This window comes from Oncorhynchus masou, chromosome 15 (genome assembly GCF_036934945.1).
Source record: "Oncorhynchus masou masou isolate Uvic2021 chromosome 15, UVic_Omas_1.1, whole genome shotgun sequence".
Lineage (NCBI taxonomy): Eukaryota > Metazoa > Chordata > Actinopteri > Salmoniformes > Salmonidae > Oncorhynchus > Oncorhynchus masou.
Genome location: NC_088226.1, coordinates 24,603,230 through 24,629,554, shown reverse-complemented (window position 1 = coordinate 24,629,554; position 26,325 = coordinate 24,603,230). Strand labels below are relative to the sequence as shown.

At 46.0% G+C, this 26,325-nt stretch overlaps 1 protein-coding gene across 3 annotated transcripts in view; it reads left to right on the top strand.

Moving 5' to 3' along the window:
- LOC135555957 (transient receptor potential cation channel subfamily M member 4-like) overlaps positions 1-26,325 on the top strand; it is an 87,185-nt gene that overhangs the window by 4,479 nt on the left and 56,381 nt on the right. Inside the window, exon 1 of one of the 3 annotated variants that reach the window (XM_064988778.1) lies at positions 14,686-15,078. The exons of the other annotated variants lie outside the window; for them this stretch is intronic. Within the exon in view, the coding sequence (XP_064844850.1) occupies positions 15,007-15,078 (72 nt within the window). The 5' untranslated portion in view covers positions 14,686-15,006. Of the gene's footprint in view, positions 1-14,685; positions 15,079-26,325 lie in introns of those variants that run through there. 3 annotated transcript variants of the gene reach the window in all.

Genomic DNA, 26,325 nt, shown 5'->3' with positions numbered 1-26,325 from the left:
ACAAGAGTCACTTTGTTCCAATAGGATCTAAATCGAATAAGTAATGTAGCCTTAGTCATATGAATATTAAATATGTCCCAGACCACGCCCTTACAAACCACGATTGACCTGCCCAGCAGTCTAAGACACTGCATCTCAATGCAAGAGGCGTCACTACATTCTCTGGTTCGGATCCAGGATGTATCACATCCGGCCGTAATTGGGAGTCCCATAGGGCGGCGCACAATTGGCCCACCGTCGTCCGGGTTTGGCCGGGGTAGGCCGTCATTGTAAATAAGAATTTGTTCTTAACTGACTTGCCTAGAGGCAAAGGTTCAAAAATAAAACATAAAACCCTGGGTTCTCTAATTAACTAGTGGGTGTAGCTAATCTGATGAAGAGAGGGAAATTGACACTACTAGGCCCTAAGTTAGCTGCCCCATCTGCAGGTCTACAGTCTCCTGCCCTGTACGGATCGGGTCTCCTACCTTATTGGGTATGCAGCTTCCTATCCTGCCAGGCTTAGAGCCCCCTGCCATGCCATGCTAAGGCTATAAGTTACCTGCCCTGTTTTCAGGTCTGCTGTTTCCTGCTCTGCTCAGATCTCAGCCCTCTGTCTTAGTTGGTAGCCAGTTGCCTAGCCCACCAGGTTTAGGCTCCTGCCCTATTAAGCCCAGAGTTCGCTGCACTAGGCTCACTGTCTTCAAACATAGTCAGCCTGCAGCTCCCTAGCCCGCCAGACTTTCAGCCTCCTGCCCTGCTAGGCCAAAAGTTGCTGGTGCTAGGTTCTCAGTCCTCAGCCCTCCTAGGCCTTCATTCCCTAGCACTAGGTCCTCAGTATCCAGCTGTACTAGATATGTTGTCTCCAGCACTAGTCGGCCCTCAGTTCCTAGCCCAGGTGGGTTATCAGGTGGCTGCCCGGCTAGCCTCAGAGTTACCAGTTTCTGGAGTAGGCCCAGAGCTCTAACGCTCTCTTAGCACTCCGTGGTTTTCTTTGTCAGGTCCAGAATCAGTTTCCCTGCCAGGTCCAGAGCCAGGTCCAGAGCCAGTTTCCCTGTTAGGTCCATAGCCAGTTTCGCTGTTAGGTCCAGAGCCAGTTTCCCTGTCAGGTCCAGAGCCAGTTTCCCTGTCAGGTCCAGAGCCAGTTTCCCTGTCAGGTCCAGAGCCAGTTTCCTTGTCAGGTCCAGAACAAGTTTCCCTGTCAGGTCCAGAGCCCGTTTCCCTGTCAGGTCCAGAACAAGTTTCCCTGTCAGTTCCAGAGCCAGTTTCCCTGTCAGGTCCAGAGCGAGTTTCCATGTCAGGTCCAGAGACAGTTTTCCTGTTAGGTCCAGAGCCAGTTTACCTGTCAGGTTCAGAGTCGTTCTCCCTCTCAGGTTCAGATTCAGTTTCCACCAGGCTTTGGGTTGTCCGCAGCCTCTGCTCTCAGTTGGTCCGCAGCCCCCAGCCTCAGTCGGCAAACAGTCAGCTCCCTTCGTGCTACACATGGTTCTGGTTCTACCCTGGTTCTACACCCTGTGTCTCCTGTTCTGCTAGGCTCCGAGTCCATGCCTCTAGCAAGTTTAGCTGCTAGGCTCTGAGTCCATGCCTCAGAGCCCCAAGCCACAGCCAGAGCCCAGTCTTCTGTCCTAGCGCCAGGTGCCAAGTTTCTATTTTATGTTCCATCTTTGAAATCCAAGAAAACATTGTTTGTGCAAAGTTTCAGACTGATCCAGTGAAGAATTACATCACAACATTTTGTATCAAGTCAGCCAGGAGTTTGCCCAAATGGGTCGGATTGGTCAATTTATACATTTTCAAGTACATAACTATAGAGAACATATATAAATGCTATGGTAATACAAGAATAAAGTTTACACACTCCCAGGAATGTCATACATGATGGATCATTAGCTTCCCGACAGAAAAGACACTAACCTTCACACATCTAGATGGCCCGGGCGGGGGGTGGGTGTGGCGCCAGAGACAGCATTGGGGTCAAACTGTAGAACCCAGTTCCTACATTTGAAAATAAAAATGGATTTTTTTCAAAGAAAACTACACTACATTTTTTCTCTGGGAGCCTTAGGATGACAAATCAGAGCAAGATCACTGAATGTAAGTACATTATTTACCTAGAGGTGAATGTATCCAACCAGTTTCCGTGATAAAAGTGTTTTGTTGTTGTGAACTATTCTCAAACAATAGCATGGTATTGTTTTTTTGTAATAGCTAGATTAACAAGAATTGAAGCTTTCTGCCCATATAAGACATGTGTATGTCCTGGAATTGGCTGTTTACCATGTCATTCTAGTCACATTATCGCATATTGAGCAACAACTGTCCCGGTTTAGGGACACTGAACCCGTAGAGGTTAAAAAGAGGGAGATGGACACATGGGCGCAGAACTAGCAACAAAGAAATAGTTTCCGTGTCACTTTGTGCGTAAAATAATAAAGCACATACCCTGTTATAAAAGTACCTAAAATGATGATGTGTAGTGACAATAAAACCCCTTTACCCTGGCTTCCCTGGGGTCCTTCACACATCCCTGAATCAGTACATAGTGTTTAGTAGAGGTCATCAAGACAGTTTAATTTTTACACCCATCTTAGTCATGACTGTCAGGAAGTGGGTTTCCTGAGTTACAGTTTCCTGTACTGTGTCTTTATGTTGCCTCCTCCCAGAGCCTGCAGAGATCACACACACACACTGGTTGTGTATGTTAGTTGTAATGACAGGATGTTTGTGTGCTATGCTATGGGTCAGGGGAGACTAGATGGCAACCGATAAAAGACCAAACATTTCCTTGGAAATGTGATGAAGGTTCTTCAATACACACACCACACACACCACACACACACACACACACACACACACACACACACACACACACACACACACACACACACACACACACACACACACACACACACACACACACACACACACACACACACACACACACACACACACACACACACACACACACACACACACACACACACACACACACACACACACACACACACACACAATGGCACACACATTCCCTCTGATTCAACACAACACACATTGCATTACTATACATGATGGTTGTCCTGCTGTGAATAACTACTACAGTCGTGTATGGAATGGAAAATGAACCTTTCCCCTGGAAAAGTAACAGGAGGTTTACATTGGGGTGGGTTCATTGGAAAGTATGGGCATCATTTCCAAGGAAAATCTACGTTTTATTTTTCAAGACCATTCTCGACTGTAGTTATTCACAGGAGATCAGCCATTATATATTGTAATGTACTGCATCTGTGATTCATCAATGCAACGGAATGTGTGTTGTGCTAAACAGAGGGTGTGTGAGTGTGTGTGTCCGGTGTACATGTGTGTATTGAAGAACGTCAGGAGATTGTACTGTGACTTCCTTGAGTTCAGGAAATAACACGACTCCAAATGGGTCTCCAAGACGTGACTAAGGCCCAGTTCCCTTTCAGTCCCTATCCCCTTCCCTTAGTGCCAACCCTCTACAGTGTTCACAGATCTGAGCTAGAGGACTTGATCAATTTAAGATATACGGAGCGGATCCCTACTAGTCTTTCAAAGGCCTGTGGAGTTCCAATTGTATTGCTTTTACCTATCAGATCTGTGAACACAGAAAAGGGTAGAGAGCTTGGCGCCAAAGGAAAGGAACCAGGCCAGAGTTAGCGACTAACAATGCAGGATGCCTGAGGTCCCACCCAACGTTGACCCTGTTTGATAAAGAATGGATGGAACCCAGCCCATGAAAACAAGTGTATCCATACCCAACTGGTTTCAGTCAGGTGGATAATCTTCTATATCTCCCAGCCTACTCTCCCTCCACCCTCGGACCCACCCTTTCTCTTCCAATCCACTATCACACCTTTCTACATTGTGTCAACTGAAATAGAGACCTGCCTTTATGCCAACAGACTTCCTGACAACTATAGGCCTAGCCCACTAAGCACACCCACGTCATTTCAACATGGAAATGTGGGTAATATTTGGTTGAGACCTTAATCAATGAGATTACAACCTATATTCAACCACTCAAAAATGACAGCCAGAAGTTTGTTGAATTGTGTGCTTTCAACCGTCTAAAAGCACAACCAAATTCCAATGGAAAAGCAATGTCTGATTGTTGGTTTCTTTGTCATCTAAATGTATTATCACTGTGCTTTCAACCATTTAAAAGTACAACAAAGTTAAAATGGGAATACAATGTCAGATATTTGGTATTTATACAACAATTTAATGTTTTATCACTGTTTTGTTTGTGTCATTTGTAACTTATTTTGTACATAATGTTTCTGCCGCCATATTTTATGACCGAAAAGAGCTTCTGGATATCAGGACAGCGATCACTCACCTCGAACTGGACGAAGATTTCTTCTTTAACGAGTCAGACGCGAAGGATTTACTTCAGACGCCCGACAAGACCCACATCCTCGTCATTCGCGTGAGAAAGAGTCAGAGATATCTGGGATGTAGGTCGGGGTGCCTTGTAAGGATCTGACGCCGAGTGGGCTATCTGCCTCTACCATCAGTCCTATTAGCCAACGTATAATCATTGAATAACAAAATAGATGAGCTACAATCACGAATATCCTACCAGCGGGACATTAAAAACTGTAATATCTTGTGTTTCACAGAGTTGTGGCTGAACGACAACATGGATCAAATTCAGCTGGCGGGGTTTACGCTGTGTCGGCAAGATAGAATAGTGACCTCCGGTAAAACAAGGGGTGACGGTCTGTGTATATTTGTAAACAAAAGCTGGTGCACAAAATCCAATATTAAGGAAGTCTCAAGGTTTTGTTCGCCTGAGATAGAGTATCTCATGATAAGCTGTAGACCACACTATTTACCGAGAGAGTTTTCAACTGTATTTTTCATAACTGTCTATTTACCACCACAACCGGATGCCGGCACGAAGTCCACACTCATTAAGCGGTATAAGGCCATAAGCAAACAGAAAAACCCTCATCCAGAGGCGGCACACCTAATTTCTACAAGCATGTTAAATGTGCAACCAGAGGGAAAAAACTCTAGACCACCTTTACTCCACACACAGAGACGCGAACAAAACTCTCCCTTGCTCTCCATTTGGCAAATCTGACCATAATTCTATCCTCCTGATTCCGGCTTACAATCAAAAACTAAAGCAGAAAGCACCAGTGACTCGGCCAAAAAAGAAGTGGTCAGATGACGCAGATGTTAAGCTACAGGACTGTTTTGCGAGCAGACTGGCATATGTTACGGGATTCTTCCTATGGTATTGAGGAGAACAAGACATCAGTCACTGGCATAGTGATCGTACGTACATGCCCCAACCAAAAGCCATAGATGACAGGCAACATCCGGGTAAAGATTACAGGGTAGAGCTGCCGCTTCAATGAGTGGGATTCTAACCCGGATGCTTATAAGGGATCCCGCTATGCCCTCCGACGAACCATTAAACTGGCAAAGCATCAATAAAGGACTAAGATTGAATCATACTATACCGGCTCCAACGCATGTAGGATGTGGCAGGGCTTGCAAACTATTACAGACTACTGTACAAAGGGAAGTACAGCCGCGAGCTGCCTAGTGACACAAGCCTAACAGATGAGCTAAATGACTTCTATGCTCGCTTCAAGGCCAGCAACACTGAAGCATGCATGAGAGCATCAGCTGTTCAGGACGACTGTGTAATCAAGCTCTCCGTAGCCGATGTGAGTAAGACCTTTAAACAGGTCAACATTCACAAGGCCCTATGGCCAGACAGATTACCAGGACATGTACTCCGAGCATGTGTTGACCAACTGGCAAGTGTCTTCACTGACTTTTTCAACCTGTCCCTGACTGAGTCTAATACTAACATGTTTCAAGCAGACCACCATAGTCCCTGTGTCCAAGAACACTAAGGTAACCTGCCTGAATGACTACCAACCCTTAGCACTCACGTCTGTAGCCATGAAGTGCTTTGAAAGGCTGGTCATGACTCACATCAACACCATTATTCCAGAAACTCTAAACCCACTCCAATTTGCATACCGCCCCAACAGATCCACAGATGATGCAATCTATTGCACTCCACACTGCCCTTTCCTACCTGGACAAAAGGAACACCTACGTGAAAATGCTATTCATTGACTACAGCTCAGTGCTCAATACCATAGTGCCCTCAAAGTTCATCACTAAGCTAAGGACCCTGGGACTAAACACCTCCCTCTGCAACTGGATCCTGGACTTCCTGATGGGCTCTCCCAGGTGGTAATGGTAGGTAACAACACACACTGATCCTCAAGACGGGGTGCATGCTCAATCCCCTCCTGTACTCCATGTTCTCCCATGACTGCATGGCCAAGCACGACTCCAACATCCTCATTAAGTTTACCGACGACACAACAGTGGTAGGCCTGATCACGACAATGATGAGACAGCCTATAGGGAAGAGGTCAGAGACCTGGCCGTGTGGTGCCAGAATAACAACCTCTCCCTCAACGTGATCAAGACAAAGTAGATAATTGTGGACTACAGGAAAAGGAGGACTAAGCCCGCCCCCATTCTCATTGACAGAGCTGTAGTGAAGCAGGTTGAGAGCTTCAAATTACTTGGTGTCCACATTACCAACAAACTATCATGTACCAAACACACCAAGACATGATGAGGGCAAGATGAAGCCTATTCCCCCTCGGGAGACTGAAAAGATTTGGCATGGGTCCTCAGATCCTCAAAATGTTCTACAGCTGCACCATCGAGAGCATCCTGACTGGTTTCATCACTGCCTGGTATGGCAACTGCTCGGCCTCCGACTGCAAGGCACTACAGAGGGTACATCACTGGGGCCAAGTTTCCTGCCATCCAGGACCTCTAACAAATCAAAATTTCAAATCAAATGTATTTATATAGCCCTTCTTACATCTGCTGATATATCAAAGTGCTGTACAAAAACCCAGTCAAAAACCCCAAACAGCAAGCAATGCAGGTGTAGAAGCACAGTGGCTAGGAAAAACTCTCTAGAAAGGCCAAAACCTAGGAAGTAACCTTGAGAGGAATCAGGCTATGAGGGGTGGTCAGTCCTCTTCTGGCTGTGTTGGATGCAGATTATAATGGCCAAGATGTTCAAATATTAAGAAATGACCAGCATGGTCAAATAATAGTAATCACAGTGAACAGGTCAGGGTTCCATAGCCGCAGGCAGAACAGTTGAAACTGGAGCAGCAGCACGGCCAGGTGGACTGGGGACAGCAAGAAGTCATCATGCCAGGTAGTCCTGAGGCATGGTCCTAGGGCTCAGGTCCTCCGAAAGAGAGATAGAAAGAGAGAATTAGAGAGAGCATACTTAAATTCACACAGGACCCGGATAAGACAGGAGAAATACTCCAGATATAACAGACTGACCCTAGCCCCCCGACACAAACTACTGCAGCATAAATACTGGAGGCTGAGACAGGAGGGGTCAGGAGACACTGTGGCCCCATCTGATGATACCCCCGGACAGGGCCAAACAGGCCGGATATAACCACACCCACTTTGCCAAAGCACAGCCCCCACACCACTAGAGGGATATCTCCAACCACCAACTTATCATCCTGAGACAAGGCCGAGTATAGCCCACAAAGATCTCTGCCACGGCACAACCCAAGGGGGGGCGCCAACCCAGACAGGAAGACCACGTCAGTGACTCAAGCAACTCAAATGACGCACCCCTCCTAGGGACGGCATAGAAGAGCACCAGTAAGCCAGTGACTCAGCCCCTGTGATAAAATCAAATCAAATCAAATTTTATTTGTCACATAGGGTTAGAGGCAGAGAATCCCAGTGGAGAGAGGGGAACCGGCCAGGCAGAGACAGCAAGGGCGGTTTGTTGCTCCAGTGCCTTTTCGTTCACCTTCACACTCATGGGCCAGACTACACACAATCATAGGACCTAATAAAGACTTAAAGGTTGAGACCGAGTCTGTCTCTCTCACATGGGTAGGCATACCATTTCATGAAAATTGAGCTCTATAGGAGAAAGCCCTGCCTCCAGCTGTTTGCTTAGAAAGTCAAGGGGCAATTAGGAGGCCTGCATCTTGTGACCGTAGCGTACGTGTAGGTAGGTACCTATCTTTCTGATTTTGTCCTGCCGTACATACAGTGGGGCAAAAAAGTATTTAGTCAGCCACCAATTGTGCAAGTTCTCCCACATTAAAAGATGAGAGAGGCCTGTAATTTTCATCATAGGTACACTTCAACTATGACAGACAAAATGAGAGAAAACAAATCCAGAAAATCACATTTGTAGGATTTTTAATGAATTTATTTGCAAATCATGGTGGAAAATAAGTATTTGGTCAATAACAAAAGTTTATCTCAATACTTTGTTATATACCCTTTGTTGGCAATGACAGAGGTCAAACGTTTTCTGTAAGTCTTCACAAGGTTTTCACATGGGATTGAGATCTGGAGACTGGCTAGGCCACTCCAGGACCTTGAAATGCTTCTTACGAAGCCACTCCTTCATTGCCCGGGCGGTGTGTTTGGGATCATTGTCATGCTGAAAGAACCAGCCACGTTTCATCTTCAATGCCTTTGCTGATGGAAGGAGGTTTTCACTCAAAATCTCACGATACATGGCCCCATTCATTCTTTCCTTTTCACGGATCAGTCGTCCTGGTCCCTTTCCAGAAAAACAGCCCCAAAAAGCATGATGTTTTCACCCCCATGCTTCACAGTAGGTATGGTGTTCTTTGGATGCAACTCAGCATTCTTTGTCCTCCAAACACGACGAGTTGAGTTTTTACCAAAAAGTTATATTCTGGTTTCATCTGACCATATGACATTCTCCCAATCTTCTTCTGGATCATCCAAATACTCTCTAGCAAACTTCAGACGGGCCTGGACATGTACTGGCTTAAGCAGGGGGACACGTCTGGCACTGCAGGATTTGAGTCCCTGGCGGCGTAGTGTGTTACTGATGGTAGGCTTTGTTACTTTGGTCCCAGCTCTCTGCAGGTCATTCACTATGTCCTCCTGTGTGGTTCTGTGATTTTTGCTCAGCGTTCTTGTGATCATTTTGACCCCACGGGGTGAGATCTTGCGTGGAGCCCCAGATCGAGGGAGATTATCAGTGGTCTTGTATGTCTTCCATTTCCTAATAATTGCTCCCACAGTTGATTTCTTCAAACCAAGCTGCTTACCTATTGCAGATTCAGTCTTCCCAGCCTGGTGCGGGTCTACAATTTTGTTTCTGGTGTCCTTTGACAGCTCTTTGGTCTTGGCCATAGTGGAGTTTGGAGTGTGACTGTTTGAGGTTGTGGACAGGTGTCTTTTATACTGATAACAAGTTCAAACAGGTGCCATTAATACAGGTAACGAGTGGAGGACAGAGGATCCTCTTAAAGAAGAAGTTACAGGTATGTGAGAGCCAGAAATCTTGCTTGTTTGTAGGTGACCAAATACTTATTTTCCACCATAGTTTGCAAATAAGTTCATTAAAAATCCTACAGTGTGATTTTCTGGATTTGTTTTCTCACTTTGTCTGTCATAGTTGAAGTGTACCTATGATGAAAATTACAGGCCTCTCATCTTTTTAAGTGGGAGAACTTGTACAATTGGTGGCTGACTAAATACTTTTTTGCCCCACTGTATGTACGGCAGGACAAAATCGGAAAGATAGGTAGGAGCAAGCCCATGTAATGCTTTGTAGGTGAGCAGTAAATACCTTGAAATCATCCCTTGCCTTAACAGGAAGCCAGTTTAGGGAGGCTAGCACTAGAGTAATATGATCAAATTTTTTGTTCTGGTCAGGATTCTAGCAGCCGTATTTAGCACTAACTGAAGTTAATTTGGTGCTTTATCCGGGTAGCCGGAAAGTAGAACATTGCAGTAGTCTCACCTAGAAGTAACACAAGCATGGATTAATATTTCTGCATCACTTTTGGACAGAACATTTCTGATTTTTGCAATGTTACGTAAATGGGAAAAAGCTGTCCTTGAAACAGTCTTGATATGTTCGTCAAAAGAGAGATCAGGGTCCAGAGTAACGCCGAGGTCCTTCACAGTTGTATTTGAGACGACTGTACAACCATTAAGATTAATTGTCAGATTCAACAGAAGATCTCTTTGTTTCTTGGGACCTAGAACAAGCATCTATGTTTTGTCCGAGTTTAAAAGTAGATTTGCAGCCATCCACTTCTGTATGTCTGAAACACAGGCTTCCAGTGAGGGCAATTTTGGGGCTTCACCATATTTAATTGAAATGTACAGCTGTGTGTCATCCGCATAGTGAAATATATAGTGAAAACAATAGTGGTCCTAAAACGGAACCTTGAGGAACACTGAAATTTACTGTTGATTTGTCAGAGGACAAATCATTCACAGAGACTAACTGATATCTTTCCAACAGATAAGATCTAAACCAGGCCAGAACTTGTCCTTGTAGACCAATTTTGGGTTTCCAATCTCTCCAAAAGAATGTGGTGATCGATGGTATCAAAAGCAGCACTAATGTCTAGGAGCATGCGCAATCGATATGCTGATACAATTTAGGGAGTCTTGTTTTCAGATTAGCCTTGTTAAAATCCCCAGCTTACAATGAATGCAGCCTCAGGATGTATGGATTCCAGTTTGCAAAGAGTCAAATAAAGTTCGTTCTGAGCCATCGATATGTCTGCTTGGGGGGGAATATATACGGCTGTGATTATAATTGAAGAGAATTCTCTTGGTAGATAATGCGGACGACATTTGATTGTGAGGAATTCTAAATCAGGTGAACAGAAGGATTTGAGTTCCTGTATGTTTCTGTGATCACACCACGTCTCGTTAGCCATAAGGCATACGCCCCTGCCCCTCTTCTTACCAGAAAGATGTTTGTTTCTGTCGGCGCGATGCGTGGAGAAACCCGCTGGCTGCACCGACTCCGATAGCGTCTCTCCAGTGAGCCATGTTTCCGTGAAGCAAAGAACGTTACAGTCTCTAGCAGCACGGGGATAGATGCAGAGCCTCGGTCTGACACCATTATCCCTATCTCAGTCTGCTGTTCCCACATGCTTCAAGAGGGCCACCATTGTTCCTGTTCCCAAGAAAGCTAAGGTAACTGAGCTAAACGACAACCGCCCCCAAGGACCATATCACCTCCACCCTACCTGACACCTTAGACCCACTCCAACTTGCTTACCGCCCAAATAAGTCCACAGACGATGCAATCTCAACCACACTGCACACTGCCCTAACCCATCTGGACAAGAGGAATACCAATGTGAGAATGCTGTTCATCGACTACAGCTCGACATTTAACACCATAGTACCCTCCAAGCTCGTCATCAAGCTCGAGACCCTGGGTCTCGACCCCGCCCTGTGCAACTGGGTACTGGACTTCCTGACGGGCCGCCCCCAGGTGGTGAGGGTAGGCAACAACATCTCCACCCCAATGATCCTCAACACTGGGGCCCCACGAGGGTGCGTTCTGAGCCCTCTCCTGTACTCCCTGTTCACCCACGACTGCGTGGCCACGCACGCCTCCAACTCAATCATCAAGTTTGCGGACGACACAACAGTGGTAGGCTTGATTACCAACAACGACGAGACGGCCTACAGGGAGGAGGTGAGGGCCCTCGGAGTGTGGTGTCAGGAAAATAACCTCACACTCAATGTCAACAAAACTAAGGAGATGATTGTGGACTTCAGGAAACAGCAGAGGGAACACCCCCATATCCACATCGATGGAACAGTAGTGGAGAGGGTAGTAAGTTTTAAGTTCCTCGGCATACACATCACAGACAAACTGAATTGGTCCACCCATACAGACAGCATCGTGAAGAAGGCGCAGCAGCGCCTCTTCAACCTCAGGAGGCTGAAGAAATTCGGCTTGTCACCAAAAGCACTCACAAACTTCTACAGATGCACAATCGAGAGCATCCTGGCAGGCTGTATCACCGCCTGGTACGGCAACTGCTCCGCCCACAACCGTAAGGCTCTCCAGAGGGTAGTGGGGTCTGCACAACGCATCACCGGGGGCAAACTACCTGCCCTCCAGGACACCTACACTACCCAATGTTACAGGAAGGCCATGTACTCTATATCATCTACTGCATCTTTATGTAATACATGTATCACTAGCCACTTTAACTATGCCACTTTGTTTACATACTCATCTCATATGTATATACTGTACTCGATACCATCTACTGTATCTTGCCTATGCTGCTCTGTACCATCACTCATTCATATATCTTTATGTACATATTCTTTATCCCCTTACACTTGTGTGTATAAGACAGTAGTTTTAGAATTGTTAGTTAGATTACTTGTTGGTTATTACTGCATTGTCGGAACTAGAAGCACAAGCATTTCGCTACACTCACATTAACATCTGCTAACCATGTGTATGTGACAAATAAAATTTGATTTGATTTGATTAAAAGGCAATTTACCACCTTCACAAGTGCAGTCTCAGTGCTATGATGGGGTCTAAAACCAGACTGAAGCAATGAAAGCTCTTACAATATTCAATGATTACATTTCTCTAAAACAGGCTATAGGCTACATGCGCACCACCACGTCAGAACAGTAGGCTAAGTTACGAAGGGGAAAGGGACCAAATTATTAGGGTGAGGCACATGGGCTACTACACAACACACACTTAGTATTACTTTCTTAGCTACAGTATACATATCTCCCTGGCATATTACATCATTATGCAGCAACATACAAGACATTTTTGGACTCACCTTGTTGTTCTGTGCTCACTTGAACAGGAAAGTGGTGCGGCGGTTCTTCTTGTGGTTCGATTTTGACATCAAACTTGAAAGCACCATAAATCCAGAGAATGCCAGACTTTGATGACAAAACCAGGTTAAATCATGGCGTCAGTGATCTTCTGGTCGAAGCTCTAGGAAGAGACCAGAATTCTGGACTTGGAATTCCTAGTTGGATGACCGTTCAAAACACATTTTCCCAGTCAAAGCTAGTTTTTTTCACAAGTTCCCAGTTGTCTTGAACTCTCTGAAGTCTGAGATGTCCTAGTCCAGAGTTTCCAGTTGTTTTGAAAGCAGCAGAAGTCATGTTGCATGGCCAATGTATGGAACCTTTTATGTGAATGTTTATCCTTTTAAACTTGGAAAAGAGACCCTTAAACCCAGACTTGGACCACACACCCACTCCACTGAACAGCAGGAAGGGGATAGACACTGATTCCTTCCAACCCACTCATTATTGAATTTGCGATTTCACTTGTTGTGTAAAATTAATGTCCAATGGACTGTGAGAACCGATACGTTTGATCTATAATTTATCTTCATATGACAACTACTGCATTGAAAAAGATTTGCCAGTAGATTGTCGACTTGATTCATGATGATGACTACTTGTCTAGCTTGCTAGCTAATATTTTGAAGGTATGATGTTGACATGATCAGTCCCATCAAAGCTTCGGTAGATATAACGTGATTTGCCATTTTATCTGTGGCCAATGACCTTGAGCCTTCTTGGATGGGCACATCTAATGTAAATCTATGGCAGCACCCAAGGGGCTTGAATTTCCGAGTTCTCCCAGTAGATTTTGCAGTGACGTAGTTTCCCCCATGAGTGACAGAACACTGAGCCAATCATGGTGCAACTAGAGAACATGACCAACCCTTACGCTTCGTATTTCCCGCTGGCTGCCCCACCACCACAGAAAGCACTGAGCTTGGCTGAAACACCTGCATTTTGGAGCTGCCTTACTCAAGAAAGCAAAAAATGTGTTGTGTGCGGCTTTAATAACTCAATTATATATATTTATTTACATTGTTTGCAAACTGATATGTGACACGTATTAATGCCAAAATAACATACAAAACAGGCAAAAGCCCCACCTGCCCAGAATGATGGGTCGCCACTGTTTACAACAATGGCATAATCCTTTGGTTGGAATTCCACCCTCAAAACGAAGTAATTCCAAAGGGTTGACTACTTTTTTCAAATCCAGTTTACTTTCCAAGTAGATTCCACGTCACAATAAGTTGACAAATTACATTGAAACAATGTTGATTCAACCAGCTTGTGCCCAGTTGGAGGCCTACTGCAGTTTCAATGCTGATTCATGATTCCAGTTTGCCAAATCCCTTCTAAAATCAATTAACATTGATGTGTTGGTGTGAGAAAAAAGTTGTTTTCTCTCCAATGTTGGTCTAAGCTCTACAGAACACTACAGTTTGCAGATTAGTTTTCAAATATCCTATAAACCGAATTATAATTAAATATGTATTTAATACATTGGCCAAATTCAAATGGCAACAGTCTAAAGGATTCATCCAAATAATTCACACCTTATAATTTATTAATGTATGATCCCGGAATCAATTTATGCTTTCTGGACATGATGGGGAGCCTAATGTCATTCAAAACTTGGCTACTTTTGTCAGTTGACCTATGAGAAAACGCAATCAAACATCCCAAAATGACATGAATTGTTGCTTTCATGCTGGGTGACGTTGGCGACACACTGTTACATACTGTCCCGAGGTATATCCCAGGACTTCCCTAGAAAATTGTTGCGCCATGATTGAACACCACAAACAATGTTAAACAAAGGTTTATTTGTTTATGATTGTTGTTCCAAAGATAGGAAAAACAGAATCCGCGAGGCAATGCACTCGAAACGCCCCGGAGCCCGGACACTGGATGTTCTTTCCTGCATCCCCTCCCTTCCCAAGTAGCTTAACCCTTTGGCCTCCTCCCATTCCCCTGCTCTATATCATAGGCCCTACCATTTCTACACCGTGCCTCGAATATACTGTACATCTTCCTTGCAGATGGGCTCGGCTATAGGTCTATCTATTCACAGCACCAGCGAGCTATGTACACTTCTTGAGATAGATCCTTGTGACTGGTTGTGGGCAGAACGCAGCCCAGCCGGAGGCAGCTACTCCAAATAGTTTTTACATCGCTCTGTCTGCAGTGCACATCCAGCAGTGAACCTCAAAACTTCAAAATGGTGTTTTAGCTGTTTCTGTATCGACTTCGGACCTTTTCGAGAATTATTTTAGCCGCTTGCCGGAGAAGGGCAGAGAGGGAATAGAGTGTGTAATGAACGACACGGATAAAAAGCATGACGGAGGCAGAGGGAGAAGGGAAACAAGAAAATCAGAGAAAGATCAGGTTTGGCTCATCTATTATAAACACGTGTGAGTTACTCAACGATCACTCAATTCCACATGTTATAAGCCTGTGTCATTTTGGGTAGTGCGTGCCAAAATCGTGCGCGTAAAAGGTACAGTAAGCTACTCACCAAGTGATTCCGTGTTAAATGTTTAACTGAAAGCAGCGGTATAGTGTTGCTTCTATAATATAATAAAAACGTTTATCCCGAAAGATTACATTTCTTATCTTTGAAATGTATTATACATGTACATCAGTCTGGTTCTAGACCAGGTCATGCCACCATCTCTGTTGCATCCTTTAGTTATTAATGATGTGGTTCACTGAATGGATAAAAGGCAACATAGTGCTGCCCTCGTCATTGACCAGTTGCCGCTTCATTAAAGCTGTTAGATGCAGTTTATCATAGCGCACTGCCCTTTATTACTGTCAACAATTTTAGTACTCATCACTGCATTCATTTTAGTAGAAGCTCTTATCCAGAGTAATTAGGGTCACGTGTCTTGCTCAAGGACATAGACAGATTTATCATCTACGGGATTCAAACCAGCAACCTTTCGGGTACTGGCCCAACACGCTGAACCGCTAGGCTACTTACCGCCCATACCTGAGACCAGCATTTCCTACCAGAATGTTGTTTAGCCCTCTTTGATGTCGCATAAAAAAAGTCCCACTGCACCTAACATCAAACTTTAGACACGAGTTACCACTTAGGGATGGCTAACTCTGGAAATTCCTTTGGTTTCGACTGAGTTAGGTAAATAAGGTTTTAGTTTTCTTGTACCTTATTTGTGGAACAATCTTCAAAATGTTCTTAAATTTGATGACCTGGTGCCTCTGGGGCAACTGATAGAAAGCTGATTGAGGACCTTATTACTGATAAATGTGTTTGTTTTATGACCATGTTTTTCTTTATGCTTGCATTTTGTGTTTCTATTTTGATGTGTGTATTTTCAGTAATTCATGTAATTCAGGGCTGTTTGTGAAAGAGACCTTGGTCCCAGTATGACTCCCTGATAAAATAAACAAAATAAACAAAAACATTTAGGGTTAAAATTGCAGTACCCTACTGTGGCAGCTTGACCCAAGTGGGTTTACGCAGCTATATGGAACAAGTGGATGGTCGTCAATTGTCAAAAACAACAGACTAGTTGGAGAGTGATATCCTATAGGAAAGTGTGCCCACTTTTAAACTTTCCAACCAGACTACCCAGCTAACAATTCTAGGGAAAGAGAATGTTTTTGTAATGGGTCTTCCAAATGGACAATGACCCCAAGCATACTTCCAAAGTGACCCAAGTTAAACCATTTAAAAGCAATGCTACCAAATACTAATTGAGTGTATGTAAACGTCTGACCCACTGGGAATGTGATGAAAGAAATGAATCATTCTCTCTACTATTATTTTGACATTTCACATTCTTAAAATAAAGTGGTGATCTTATCTGACCTATGACAGGGAATTTTTACTAGGATTCAATGTCAGGAATTGTGAAAAACTGAGTTTAAATGTATTTGGCTAAGGTGTATTTGAACTTCAGACTTCACGTACGTTCCCTGTTGGGATGCATCAATGTACTTATTGATGAAGCCAGTGACTGATGTGGTGTACTCCTCAATGCCATCGGAAGAATCCCGTGAACATATTCCAGTTTGTGCTTGCAAAACAGTCCTGTAGCTTAGCATCTGCGTCGTCTGACCACTTCCGTATGGAGTGAGTCACTGGTACTTCCTGCTTTAATTTTTGCTTGTATGCAAGAATCAGGAGGATAGAGATATGGTCAGCCAAATGGAGGGTGAGGGAGAGCTTTGTATGCTTTTCTGTGTGTGGAGTAAATGTGGTCTAGAGTTTTTTTCCCTCTGGTTGCTCTTATAACATGCTGGTAGAAATTTGGTAAAACTGATTTCAGTTTGCCTGCATTAAAATCCCTGGCAACAAGGAGCGCCACTTCTCGATGAACATTTTCTTGTTTGCTTATGGCCTTATACAGCTCGTTGAGTGCGGTCTTAGTGCCAGCATCGGTTTGTGGTGGTAAATAGACAGCTACGAATAGCTCTCTTGGTAAATAGTGTGGACTACAGCGTATCATGAGATACTCTACCTCAGGCGAGCAAAACCTTTACAAATAGATACAGACCACCACCCTTTGTCTTACAGTCAGCTGTTCAATCTTGCCGATGCGCCGAAAACCCAGCCAGCTGTATTTTATCCATGTCGTCGTTCAGCCGAGACTGTGAAACATAAGAGATTACAGTTTTTAATGTCCTGCTGATAGGATAGTCTTGATCGGAGCTCATCCATTTTATTATCCAATGATTGCACGTTGGCTAAAAGGACTGATGGTAGAGGTGGATTACACACTCATCATCGGATCCTTACAAGGTACCCCGACCTACGTCCCCTATATCTCTGTCTTTTCTTCATGCAAATGATGGGGATGTGGGCCTTGGTAGAATTAGGATAACATTCCCTTAATGTCAAACAAAACTTACCCAGAACATGGTAACCATGTTCTCAGAATATCCAATGTTAATGTTCTAGACATATTTCATGGGACATTGCAAGAACATTTATGTCCAGTTGTCTGTTGTAAACTTGTTGTAACTTAACCTACTTGTTTGTTTTATTTATTTGGTGAATTATCAATCGTTGTGACAGTTACTTACAGACCATCTGTGTAGTCTTCTGCTAGGTAAATACCTACAGGCCTAGCCCTAGGTACAGGCCTACGGTTACGTTCTTAAACCAAATTTTGTATGACTTTCTTGTATTTATGTGTCGATGTTGAACTATATTATGAGTGGCAATGGTGGAAGAATGACCGTCAGTGTTGTTGTAAATACAGACCGCTCCTATGACATTAAGCTGCACAGCAGCAGGAACTGTCTGGCAAACAAAGTGGTAAAAAACATGACTTGTAGGCCCCTCTGCCCTCTTGACATACAAAAGTATGGAAGCCTCTAACAACCTAAACTTAAGAATTAAAATAATACCATAGTCTGTCAAAAAAGATAAGGCATGATAGCACACATGCTGGTACAGTGGTAGGATCTTAATTTGATCACTCTGTTACCGGATAACTTTCATGCAATGCAGGAAATATACAATTTGTAGTGTATTCAAGGTTTTAAAAAGTTTAGAAAGGCTTTAAAAGGTTTTAAAAGTTTGTTAATAACCACTTTGAAATGTCAAACTTGATTTTCCCTTAGAATTGTTTTTATCAACCCCTACAAAAATAGCCATTAATTATAATCCACATAATATTTCACATTTCCTGTTGTCTCAGGATTATTTTCCTGCTGCTGGAAACTGGCTCAAATTAAGATCCTGTATCTGTATGCAATATGCACAACTGCCATTGATCTGAGAAAAATAAACAAAGGAGAGATAATTGAAGGCTGGTGAAGAGTCCGTTCAAGAGATCAAATAGAAAGACAGTGAAAGAGAAGGTATTCCACTTGTCTTGTGACACCTTTTAGCTTGTCCTCTCATTTGCCTTTCCTGTCTCTATCTCTAATGTACTCTGTTGAATAGTGGTGCTTGAGTGGACTGGCTCAATATTTGCATGGAGAGAGAGAATGCATGGGTGGACCTCGCTTTGTGCACGGGGGCATTGTCATGCTGAAACAGGAAAGGGCCTTCCTTAAACTGTTGCCACAAAGTTGGCAGCACAGAATCGTCTAGAATGTAATTGTATGCTGTAGTGTTAAGATTTCCCTTCATGGAAATAAGGGGCCTAGCCTGAACCATGAAAAACAGCCCCAGACCATTATTCCTACTCCAACAAACTTTACAGTTGGCGCTATGCATTGGGGCAGGTAGCTTTCTCCTGGCATCCACCAAATCCAGATTCATGCCGTCGGACTGCCAGATGGTGAAGCGTGATTTATCACTCCAGAGAGCGTGTTTCCACTGCTCCAGAGTTCAACGCTGGTCTGAACAATCGGAATCCACCCTTCAAGATTGTTTTGATTACGCAGACTGGGACATTCCGGGTAACCTCGAAGAATAATATCGACGTATACGCTGATTCGGTGAGTGAGTTCATAAGGAAGTGCATAGGAAATGTTGTATCCACTGTGACCATTAAAACCTACCCTAAGCAGAAACCGTGGATGGATGGCAGCATACACGCAAAACTGAAAGCGCGAACCACCGCATTTAACCATGGAAAGGTGACTGAGATTACGGCTGAATACAAACAGTGTAGTTATTCCCTCCGCAAGTCAATCAAACAAGCGAAATGTCTGTATAGAGACAAAGTGGAGTCGCAATTCAATGGCTCAGACACTCGACGTATGTGGCAGGGTCTAAAGACAATCACGGACTACAAAAAGAAAACCAGCCACAACACGGACACCGACGCCTTGCTTCCAGACAAACTAAACACCTTCTTTGCCCGCTTTGAGGATAATACAGTGACACCGTCGCGGCTCGCTACCAAGGACTGTGGGCTCTCCTTCTCTATGGCCAACATGAGTAAGACATTTAAATGTGTTAACCCTCGCAAGGCTGCCGGCTCAGATGACATCCCTAGCTGCATCCTCAAAGCATGCGCAGACCATGCTTTGGTGTGTTTGGCTGGTGTGTTTACGGACATATTCAATCTCAGCCTATCCCAGTCTGCTGTCCCCACATGCTTCAAGATGGCCACCATTGTTCCTGTACCCAAGAAGGCAAAGGTAACGGAACTAAATGACAGCGCAACAGCGCCTCTTCAACTTCAGGAGGCTGAAGAAATTTGGCTTAAGGTCACAGTTATGAAATCTTCGGACACTAAAGAGACCTTTCTACTGACTCTGAAAAACACCAAAAGAAAGATTCCTAGGGTCCCTGGTCATCTGCATTAGCGTGCCTTAGGCATGCTGCAAGGAAGCATGAGGACTGCAGATGTGGCCAGGGCAATAAATTGCAATGTCCGTACTGTGAGACACCTAAGACAGTGCTACAGTGATACAGGATGGACAGCTGATCATCCTCGCAGTGGCAGACCATGTGTAACAATACCTGCACAGAATCAGTGCATCTGAACATCACACCTGCGGGACAGGTACAGGATGGCAACAACAACTGCCCGGCTTACAACAGGAACGCACAATCTCTACATCAGTGCTCAGACAGTCTGCAGTAGGCTGAGAGAGGCTGGACTAAGGGCTTGTAGGCCTGTTGTAAGACAGGTCCTCACCAGACATCACCGGCAACAACGTCACCTATGGGCACAAACCCACCGTCGCTGGACCAGACAGGACTGGAAAAAATTGCTCTTCACTGATGACTCACGGTTTTGTCTCACCAGGGGTGATGGTCAGATTCGCGTTTATCATAGAAGGAATGAGCGTTACACCGAGACCAGTACTCTGGAGATACTGACTGTTACTTTTGATTTTGACCCCCCCTTTGTTCAGGGACACGTTATTCCAATTCGGTTAGTCACATTTCTGTGGAACTTGTTCAGTTTATGTCTCAGTTGTTGAATCTTGTTATGTTCATACAAATATTTACACGTTAAGTTTGCTGAAAATAAACGCAGTTGACTGTGAGATCACGTTTCTTTTTTTGCTGAGTTTAGGTAGAGTTATTAAAGTGACTATGCATAGATAATAACAACAGAGAGTATCAGCAGCATAAAGGGGAGGAGGTGGCCATCTTGAATGCAAATAGTCTGGGTGGCCATTTGATTAGATTTTCAGGAGTCTTGGGGGTAGAAGCTGTTTAGAAGCCTCTTGGACCTAGACTTGGCGCTCCGGTACCGCTTGCCGTGCGGTAGCAGAGAGAACAGTCTATGACTACGGTGGCTGAAGTCTTTAATTTTTAGGGCCTTCCTCTGACGCCGCCCGGTATAGAGGTCCTGGATGGCAGGACGCTTGGCCCCAGTGATGTACTGGGCCGTACACACTACCCTCTGTAGTGCCTTGTCTGGTGAGTATGCAGGCCATGTAGGAACTGTGACATTTTCACCTTCCAGGAGTTGTGTACAGATTCTTGCGACATGGGGCCATGCATTATCATGCGTAAACTTTTTATTTAACTAGGCAAGTCAGTTAAGAACAAATTATTATTTACAATGACGGCCTACCCTGGCCAAACCCTAACCCGGATGACACTTGGTCAATTGTGCACCGCCCTATGGGACTCCGAATCACAGCCGGTTGTGATACAGCCTGGAATCGAACCAGGGTATGTAGGGACACCTCTAGCACTGAGGTGCAGTGCCTTAGACTGCTGCGCCACTCGGGAGCCCAGATGAGGTTATGGTGGTGGGTGAATGGCGCGACAATGAGCCTCAGGATCTCTGCACGGTACCTCTGTGCATTCAAATTGTTATCAATAAAATGCAATTGTGGTCGTGGTCCGTAGTTTATGCCTGTTTATGCCTGCCATTACAGTTGCAACCGGGATTCATCCGCGAAGAGCTCACTTCTCCAGCATGCCAGTGGCCATCGAAGGTGAGAATTTGCCCATTGAAGTTGGTTGCGACACCGAACTGCAATCAGGTTAAGACCCTGGTGAGGATGACTAGCACAGATGGTTTATCACAGTTTGTGCAGAAATTCTTTGGTTGTGCAAACCCAGTTTCATCAGCTGTGGAGGTTCTGGACTGGCATGATTACAAGTGGTCTACGGATGTGAGGCCAGTTGGACGTACTGCCAAATTTTCTAAAACAACGTTGGAGGTGGCTTATGGTAGAGAAATGAACATTTAAATATATTTCAACAGCTCCGGTGGCTATTCCTGCAGTCAGCATGCCAATTGCACGCTCCCTCAAAACTTCAGAAATCTGTCACGTTGTGTGACTATGACTGTCTGTGGCGCCGGAAGCTCAGGACTGGGAACTGTCGCCGGAAGCTCTGGACTGGGAACTGTCGCCGGAAGCTCTGGACTGGGAACTGTCGCCGGAAACTCTGGACTGGGAACTGTCGCCGGAAGCTCTGGACTGGGAACTGTCACCGGAAGCTCTGGACTGAGAACTGTCGCCGGAAGCTCTGGACTGTGGAGGCGCACTGGAGACCTGATGCGTGAGACCGGTACAGGTGGCACCGGGCTGATGACACGCACATCAGGGTGAGTGCGGAGAGGATGCACAGGACTTACTGGACTGTGGAGGCACACTGGAGACCTGGAGTGTAGAGCTGGCACCATGCGTCCTGGCTGGATGCTCACTTTAGCTCGATGCGTGCGGGGCGCTGGCACAGGACGCACTGGGCTGTGAAGGTGTACTGGCAATACAGTACGTAGAGCCAACGCAGGATATCCTGGTCCGAAGAGGTGTACTGGAGACCAGGAGCACTGAGCCGGCGCAACCCGTCCTGGCTGGATGCCCACTCTAGCGTGGCAAATGCGGGGTGCTGGAATAGAGCGCAGCTGGCTATGAATGCACACTGGAGACACCGTGCGCATCACTGCATAACACGGTGCCTGACCAGTCACAAGCTCCCCACGGTAAGTACGAGGTGTTGGCTCAGGTCTAAACCCTACCTCCGCCAATCTCCCCGTGTGCCACCCCCCAAAAAATATTTTGGGGCTGCCTCTCGTGCTTGCCTCGTTGGTAATACTCCTCGGAACGTCGCCGTTCCGCTTTCGCTGCCTCAATTTCCTCCCTCGGATGGCGATACTCCCCAGCCTGTGTCCAGGATCTCCTCCCAAGTCCACTCCCTCCTGTACACGCTGCTTGGTCCATTTGTGGTGGGATCTTCTGTCACACTTGTCGTATGAGTGAGATCAAGGCGCAGCGTGAATAGAGTTCCACATATTTTTTATGAACTGAAACTCAACAAAACAACAAACAATCAAATGAACCGTGAAGTTACAAGTGTGCATACAGGCACCTAACTGTAGACAAGATCCCACACCAGAAAGTGGGAAAAAGGGCTGCCTAAATATGATCCCCAATCAGAGTGTTATGTACTTGAGTGAAGACCCAAAAGCGGTTTTAACAGAAAACAGAGTTCTTTAATAAAAAAACAGGAATGGCATAAATCCTCTTCCAACGTAGTCAATGGAACAAAAGAACGTAGTATAATGCAGGATGCACCTGCCAGGCAGACTCCGACAGGATAGGACAAGGTGGAAGCAAACGGGACGACAGCTTGCTTCTGGTATCAAAAACACAAACAAGAATCAGACACTGAAAGTAGCAGGAACAGAGAGAAAATAGAGACCTAATCAGAGGGGGAAGAGAGAACAGGTGGGGAAAGAGTGAATGAGCTAGTTAGGGGAAATGTAGAACAGCTGAAGAATGAGAGACAGAGAAGGTAACCTAAAAAGACCAGCAGAGAGAGACAGAGTGAAGAGAAAGGACAGGAACAGACATAACAAGACATGACAGTACCCCCCACTCACCGAGCGCCTCCTGGAGCACTCGAGGAGGAAACCTGGCGGCAACGGAGGAAATCATCGATCAGCGAACGGTCCAGCACGTCCCGAGAGGGAACCCAACTCCTCTCCTCAGGACCGTACCCCTCCCAATCCACTAGGTACTGCTGACCACGGCCCCGAGGGCGCATGTCCAAAATCTTACGAACCCTGTAGATGGGTGCGCCCTCGACAAGGATGGGGGGGGGAGGGACGAGCGGGGGCGCGAAGAACGGGCTTAACACAGGAGACATGGAAGACCGGGTGAACGCGACGAAGATAGCGGGAGAAGAAGTCGCACTGCGACAGGATTAATGACCTGAGAAATACGGAACGGACCAATGAACCGCGGGGCCAACTTGCGAGAAGCTGTCTTAAGGGGAAGGTTCTGAGTGGAGAGCCATACTCTCTGACCGCAACAATATCTAGGACTCTTGGTCCTACGCTTATTAGCGGCCCTCACAGTCTGCGCCCTATTACGGCAAAGTGCCGACCTGACCCCCTTCCAGGTGCGCTCGCAACGCTGGACAAAAGCCTGAGCGGAGGGGACGCAGGACTCGGCGAGCTGAGATGAGAACAGCGGAGGCTGGTACCCGAGGCTACACTGAAAAGGGGATAGACCGGTAGCAGACGAGGGAAGCGAGTTGTGGGCGTACTCTGCCCAGGGAGCTGTTCTGACCAAGACGCAGGGTTACGAAATGAAAGGCTGCGTAAAATGCGACCAACAGTCTGATTGGCCCGTTCGGCTTGACCGTTAGACTGGGGATGAAAGCCGGACGAGAGACTGACGGAAGCCCCAATCAAACGGCAAAACTCCCTCCAAAATTGAGACGTGAACTGCGGGCCTCTGTCGGAAACGACGTCAGAAGGAAGGCCATGAATACGGAAAACATTCTCGATAATGATCTGAGCCGTCTCCTTAGCAGAAGGGAGCTTATCGAGAGGAATGAAATGAGCCGCCTTAGAGAATCTATCGACAACCGTAAGAATAACTGTCTTCCCCGCTGATGAAGGCAGTCCGGTGATAAAATCTAAAGCGATGTGAGACCACGGTCGAGAGGGAATGGGAAGCGGTCTGAGACGGCCGGCAGGAGGAGAGTTCCCAGATTTAGTCTGCGCGCAGACCGAACAAGCGGCGACAAATCGACGCGTCACGTTCCCGAGTGGGCCACCAGAAACGCTGGCGAATGGAAGCGAGCGTACCCGAACGCCGGGGTGGCCGGCTAACTTGGCAGAGTGGGCCCACTGAAGAACGGCCGGACGAGTAGGAACGGGAACGAACAGAAGGTTCCTAGGACAAGCTCGCGGCGACGGAGTGTGAGCGAGTGCTTGCTTTACCTGCCTCTCAATTCCCCAGACAGTCAACCCGACAACACGCCCGTCAGGGAGAATCCCCTCGGGGTCGGTGGAGACCTCAGAAGAACTGAAGAGACGAGATAAAGCATCAGGCTTGGTGTTTTTGAGCCCGGACGATAAGAAATAACAAACTCGAAACGAGCGAAAAACAGAGCCCAACGAGCCTGACGCGCATTAAGTCGTTTGGCTGAACGGATGTACTCAAGGTTCCTATGGTCAGTCCAAACGACAAAAGGAACGGTCGCCCCCTCCAACCACTGTCGCCATTCGCCTAGGGCTAAGCGGATGGCGAGCAGTTCGCGATTACCAACATCATAGTTACGTTCTGACGGCGATAAGCGATGAGAGAAAAACGCGCAAGGATGGACCTTGCCGTCAGAGAGAGCGCTGAGAAAGAATGGCTCCCACGCCCACCTCTGACGCGTCAACCTCAACAACAAACTGTCTAGAGATGTCAGGTGTAACAAGAATAGGAGCAGATGTAAAACGATTCTTAAGAAGATCAAAAGCTCCCTGGGCGGAAACGGACCACTTAAAGCACGTCTTAACAGAAGTAAGGGCTGTGAGGGGAGCTGCCACCTGACCGAAGTTACGGATGAAACGACGATAGAAATTAGCGAAGCCCAGAAAGCGCTGCAGCTCGACGCGTGACTTAGGAACGGGCCAATCAATGACAGCCTGGACCTTAGCGGGATCCATCTTAATGCCCTCAGCGGAAATAACGGAACCGAGAAAAGGGACAGAGGCGGCATGAAAAATGCACCTCTCAGCCTTCACATAAAGACAGTTCTCCAAAAGGCGCTGGAGGACGCGTCGCACGTGCTGAACATGAATCGAGAGAGACGGAGAAAAAATCAGGATATCGTCCATGTAAACGAAAACAAAAATGTTCAGCATGTCTCTCAGGACGTCGTTAACTAGTGCCTGAAAGACAGCTGGAGCGTTAACGAGGCCGAAAGGAAGAACCCGGTATTCAAAGTGCCCTAACGGAGTGTTAAACGCCGTCTTCCACTCGTCCCCCTCCCTGATGCGCACGAGATGGTAGGCGTTACGAAGGTCCAATTTGGTGAAAAACCTGGCTCCCTGCAAGATCTCGAAGGCTGAAGACATAAGAGGAAGCGGATAACGATTCTTAACTGTTATGTCATTCAGCCCTCGATAATCCACGCATGGGCGCAGGGACCCGTCCTTCTTCTGAACAAAAAAAAACCCCGCTCCGGCGGGAGAGGAGGAGGAGACTATGGTACCGGCGTTGAGCGAAACCGACAAATAATCCTCGAGAGCCTTACGTTCGGGAGCCGACAGAGAGTATAATCTACCCCGGGGGGAGTAGTTCCCGGAAGGAGATCAATACTACAGTCATACGACCGGTGTGGAGGGAGAGAAGTGGCCTTGGAACGACTGAACACCGTGCGCAGATCGTGATACTCCTCCGGCACCCCTGTCAAATCGCCAGGCTCCTCCTGTGAAGAAGAGACAGAGGAAACAGGAGGGATAGCAGACATTAAACAGGTCACATGACAAGAAACATTCCAGG